The 5,843-nt window shown below is 44.0% G+C and overlaps 1 protein-coding gene across 1 annotated transcript; it reads right to left on the bottom strand.

The window, feature by feature from the left end:
- Nucleotides 1-1,502: 1,502 nt before the first annotated feature.
- Nucleotides 1,503-3,241, bottom strand: LOC123058974 (cysteine proteinase EP-B 2-like). The gene has a single exon (XM_044481640.1). It carries the CDS (start codon nucleotides 2,858-2,860, stop codon nucleotides 1,751-1,753), a length of 1,110 nt encoding a protein of 369 aa, XP_044337575.1. The 5' UTR covers nucleotides 2,861-3,241; the 3' UTR covers nucleotides 1,503-1,750.
- Nucleotides 3,242-5,843: the final 2,602 nt, after the last annotated feature.

Below are 5,843 nucleotides of genomic sequence, written 5' to 3'. Positions count from 1 at the left end.
ATAAATAAAAGAAAATGATGAAAATGTCAAAAAATAAATGAAAATAAGTTTCCCATGTGATATGTGGTCTAGTTGTTGGGAAAATTTACAAATATGAATTTCGACTTTATTTGCAAAATCTCTCTGGAATTTGTAAGATGGACATAACTTTTGCATACGAACTCGGATTAAAAAGTTTTCTATATGAAAAATCATCTACTCGAGAAGTTATATCCGAATTTACGTTTTCAAAATCCTCAAAAACCTAACAGAAAAAAAGTTACGAGGCTTTTAAGATCTGGAGGTAGAAAAATTGAAAAAAAATTCAAACTTACTAGTGGCGCACCGTATGCTAGGTGCGCCACTAGTAACAGAAAAAAATTAATTTTGATTTTTTTTCGGGAATTTTTTTTTCAAAATATGATACGTAATATGAACGGAAGTTTGAAATATTTTTTCAAAATTTCATCACACTCATGAACATGAACAAAGTTCTAAACATCAACAAGGTTTAATAGGATTGATATGCTAAATATATCAACAAGTGCTTGTGAAGTGAGCTGGTGCTGGGGTTGAATAGAACTTTGAAGTTAAGTGTGCTTGGGCTGGAGTAGTGTGAGGATGGTTGACCTTTTGGGAAGTTTGACCACGGAGTGTGGTTTGACCTGAGATTAAGAAAAAAATTTAAAAAAATTATTTTTTTGGAAAAAATAAATAAATAAATTGAATTTCTTTTTAAAATCTTTTAATTACTAATGACGCACTTCTATGTGGTGCGCCATTACTAAGTCAGATAGTAATGGCACACCTCTAGGCATACTAATGGCGCACTACATATGCGCCATTAGTATCTGGTATACTAATGGCGCACCAGTAATGGGTCATTAGTAAAAAATACTAGTGGCGTGGTACTAGTGACGCATCAGTAGTGCGCCATTAGTAGGCAAAACTGGTGCGCCACTAGTAGACCTTTTCGTAGTAGTGAGGTTGGTAAATGGGAATTCTACAAATGGGTCTAAAATTCTATAAGAACTCATGAAAAAGAGTAGAAACGACCCATCTCTACCTCAACCCATGTAGATGATCTTATTGGCAAAAAACATTGTATCAAGATCTACAAATTAAGCCTAATTTTTAATATGTCATACGTATCACTTTGATGTTATTGGATTGCCGGTTTCTTGCTCAATGGACTTCGCCTATGCACAACACTTGAGAAGGGCGAAGACCGTGCGATCTAAGCGTGAGAATTCTCTACCGTGCGATGTAAGCATGAGAATTCTCTACCATGCAACATGCATTAATGCATCCTAAGCTGGGTTTAAATTGCATTGCATTTGATTGTGACATGCATAATTTTTCATGTTTAGATTTTTTTCCTTACGCAGAAATTTCTCACATAGTTCAAATTATAAGGATTGAATTTGTATGCTACATAACATTTAAAAACTATATACCATTTCTACAGGAACGCGCGGGATCGTATCGACTAGTCTAAATAAAGTACTCCACTACCTGCTTCATAATTTTTGACATGGTTTTAGTTCAAATTTAAATTTTGAACTAACATTACCAGTATATTACATTGTTACATTGTTACATTACTTACATAAATCCAAACAAATTATGTGTATCGTCCTGGCCCCACGCTACACACACCTAATTATTGCGTGTGGACGGAGAAGCACTTGACTCAGCTGTAATTTATTTTCACCCTAATTTAACTAGTAGGAATGATAGTAGAAATAATTCAGACACGCAGACGAGTCGATCACTGCGACTCCCAGGCGCCGAGCGCGCGCCTGGGCGTGGGCTTGGGCTTGCTGTCGGTCTTGACGGGGTAGGACGCCTCCATGGCGATGCCGCAGAGCCCGCCCGCGGCGCCGGAATCCTTCTCCACCCTGATGTAGCCCTGCTCCCCCCACGACGGCCCCCACGAGTTCTTCACCGTCCAGTACGCCTTGCCGTCCTCTGCCACGCCGTACCCGACCACCGCGACGCCGTGGTCCAGCTCCGTGCCGCAGCTGCCGGTGAAGATCCCCTCGGAGTAGAACATGAACGCCTTCCCGCTGGCCTCGACGGCCACGGACACGGGCTGGTTCGCCACCGCCTGGGCCAGCGCCTCCTCGCTGTTGGCCGGCACGTCCTGGTGCCCGTCGATGTGCACCACCACGGGGGAATTCTGGGCCGCTCTCGCGACGTTGCAGGTGCCTTGGGCGGCGCGGTACGGGTAGGCAGCCTCGGTGATGAGCCCGCCGTTGCTCTTGATGTACTCGAAGGCGTTGTCCATGAGCCCGCCCTGGCACCCTTCGTTGTCCGCCGTGTCGCAGTCGATGAGCTCCTGCTCCGAGAGGGACACGAGGCTGCCCGTGCGGATGGCGTTGATGCCTTCCACGGACACCACCGTGGAGAAGGCCCAGCAGCTACCGCACTTGCCCTGGTCCTTGACGCCCGTCACGGCGCCCTTCTGCCGCCAGTCCACGGACGGCGGCAGGTCGGACACGTTCACGGCGGCGTACATGAATCCGGGGACGGACGGCGGCGTGGCCAGGGTGTCGCGGCGGAAGTCGCCGACGAAGGTGGCGCGGAACTCGGCCTGGCTCATGTCGCCGAAGCGGTTGAGGCGGAGGCGGTAGGGGCGGTCGCCGCGCTTGTTGTGGGAGTGGACGAAGTGGGCGTTGGACTTGAAGGTGCCGAAGCGGCGGTGCTTCTCGGCGTGGTGGCGGGGCACGCGGTGCGCGGTCTGCCACCGCTCGTACAGGTCCCACAGCGCCTCCTCCGACTCCAGGTCCTTGTCCTCCAGCGGGATGGCGCCGCACAGCTCCACCGCCGCCACGGCCAGCACGGCCGCCACCAGAAGGTTCTTGCTAAGCTGCCCCATCGTGCTAGCTGCTACGTACCAAACTAGTTCACCGAGCAGTAGCTGGTGTTGGCTAGCTTGGAGTGTGAGATCTATGAGGGTGGAGGAGAAGAGAGGAGGTGTATTTATAGGTCGGGTCGTCCCTCGTCATCTGATGAGCAGCACTGAGAAGCTTTGTAAGCAAGCAGAAGGAGAGCGATGGATTGGTTTGCGGCGGGAAAGACACGAGGAGGTTTAAATGGCGGTAACAGAAAGCTGACCGGACGGGGTGTCAGATTCTGCTCGGGGCGGTTGCCAAGTTGCGTGCGGCGGCGCTGGTATTGGGCGGCCACGAAGATTCAGGGCAGATTCACTGACCATTCCCGGTTCGTGGCCGAGGTGCAGGCCTGATTCATTCCTTCGTCGTTGGATCGGATCGCCGTGATAGTCTGCTGACCGTAGGTGTGCCGTTCTATGGACGCTGCGCCGCCGTAGAATCGGTAGATGCAGTTACTGGTGATACTCGATCATGGCGGATGACGACGTTGCCCGTTGAGCCGGTCGAGAGGATCAAACACGGCATTAATGGCAGTCGCGGGGGGCGGGGTGCATGCTCGATCGTAACTGCACCGGCTGGCCGCCTAGCCGTTCGCCGCCGGCGGGGTAGTCTGCCACGGTATTGCTCGCCTTCACCTATCTCTCTCAAGTGTCAGGAGACAGACTGTAATTAGGAGAATTGGCATTTTACCATGCACAGATGTACCGTGCATTGGCTGTGTGCATCGTCGTGATGCAGAGGTCACGGGTAAATTTTTTTTTCAAAGAAAAATGGATATACCATGGATCCATCGTCCACTGTTGGTCCATGCTACATTTTATGGTTTTAGCAGATTTTATCTTATTTTGGAGTGTTCCATTAGTTTCCCTTTTTCATTTTTCGAAGTATCTTATATCTTATATTTACTAATTAGAAGCACCATACGAGCCTCTACGTTAATCCTCCAAAATTACTGTAAAATGACCATTAGATCGTAATTATGCGTCTAGGATTGAAAACGATAGGAAATCCCAAGAGTACATACATGTTACAATGTCCATGATTTTTTTCCCCCTGAAATACAACATCCAGATTAAGAAACCAGCTCACGTACCAGGCCAAAGAGTCCTAACAAGTTACAACTTCCAGGATTACCTACCTCACGCACAAGTCCCAAGAGTCCTAACATGTTACAGTGGAAGACACGTCCAGTTTTTTTTTTTTGAATGAAAGTAAAGAAACATCCAGGCTGTAAAAGGAGAAGAAGGAAATATCCAAACTAAAATCACCTAACATACTAATGTTTTTCTTTTCAGAAAGGTACCCAATGCATACATGGTTATTAAATGAAAATCACCATGCACACAACCATAGGGAAAAAACCCCGTCGACAAATCACACACGCATATATACTCCAAATTTGTTTGGGTAGCACATAGTTTGCTGAAAATGAAAAAAAGGTATAGTGTCAATGTTTTTTCAAAATCTACGTCATGAATGTCATAATAAACAAATTATATATTATATCTATTAAATGAAATTTCCTAAACTATGCAAGCGCATAAGGAAAAACCAATGTTTTTCTGAAGTTTACTTATGTCATTTATGTTTTATATTTAAGGAATAAAACAACAATGATGTTTAAGCACTTAATTAATCCTTTTAATATATAGCAAAAGGAGAGTGCACATAGGCGTCGACTGGATAAAGCAATATATCATAGACTAGGACACTGGCTAGCTAGCCGCCATCCCATAAAGAAAATAGCATCACCACTTTTCGTAGTTGTTCATTTGGGATTTGGGAAGGATCAGGTAATTTTAAAAAATGTATAAAGTAACTTCTAAAGTCTTACAGACATGCATCCAGTAATTTAGGGGATATTTTGGAATATTCGAGCAAACATTCAAATTTCATTGTTGATTTAATAATACAAGGATGAATACTAGAATGTTAGTGTCCAAGTAAAAGAAAGATTCGACGAGAAAACTAGAAATATAGAGAATTATTTTAAAGACGAGAAGGCTTCCACGAGTTGAAAAAAATCTACAAGTTCAACGATCTTACAAATATTATAAAAGTACAATGATAAGTTTAAAATGACGGGTATTATTTCTCATGGGTTAAAATATTAATTTAAATATTTTGTATTTCTATGTTTACAAGGCTTTCGACAAAACAATACATACAAAAACTTAATCAATAATACTACAATTTGATGTAGTAGCCAATACAATGTTAAAAATTGCTAGCCCGTGCAGTAGCACGGGTTGACGACTAGTATAACATAATTCGTTGCTGTCTACCACTGTGCACCAGCAAATTCGATCAGAAATTAGTCCACTCTTATTTTTTGGTACACAAGGAAACACCATGGCACACTTTAAAATAAGAAGAAAAATCAATGAAACATTACGTAAAAATCTGAAACAAGACAAATAATGTGGCACGAAACGTGAAGCTATGGCATACGATGAATGCATCCACGGTATAGTGCCAACCACACACGACTCCGGGATTCTACGCTTCTTGATCATAGTAGCTTCTTTTTCCGTGATCATAGCTCCAAATTCGCCAGGAACTTCTTTAGGAAAAACGACCTAGATATTAGTCCATGGGAAATATGTTGATATATAGAAGTTTGGTGCGCCCGCCAAATCACCCATAAGGGACACCAAAACCGTGATGAACATGTGAATAAATCAAGTTAATTTGTAAAAGTATTAAAAGAGAGAAGAATTGTAATACAATGTGTGTATATGTACGCTTCGAGGAACAATATAGATAGAGGTGCAACACTTCTAAGGAAAGAAGACTCATAGGGATAAGATGAAAATTACTTTTGTCTAATCCGGTGTAATTTCTAACTACCAAATATATATATCTAGCATCCCCTAGTGGTAGTACCGCAGACAACGGGAGCATCATGGACGGTCGAACTAGAGAGAGACCAAAGGTAGAACCAACGGGCTGACACCGCTCCACTAT

The sequence above is a fragment of the Triticum aestivum genome, chromosome 3A (assembly GCF_018294505.1).
Source record: "Triticum aestivum cultivar Chinese Spring chromosome 3A, IWGSC CS RefSeq v2.1, whole genome shotgun sequence".
In the NCBI taxonomy this organism is placed as follows: domain Eukaryota; kingdom Viridiplantae; phylum Streptophyta; class Magnoliopsida; order Poales; family Poaceae; genus Triticum; species Triticum aestivum.
Note: the sequence above shows the minus strand (reverse complement) of the source record. Positions and strands in the feature narration are given on the sequence as shown.

What these genes read in the sequence shown, in the direction of transcription:
- LOC123058974 (XM_044481640.1), bottom strand. Translation starts at nt 2,860, where the DNA reads ATGGGGCAGCTTAGCAAGAACCTTCTGGTGGCGGCCGTGCTGGCCGTG.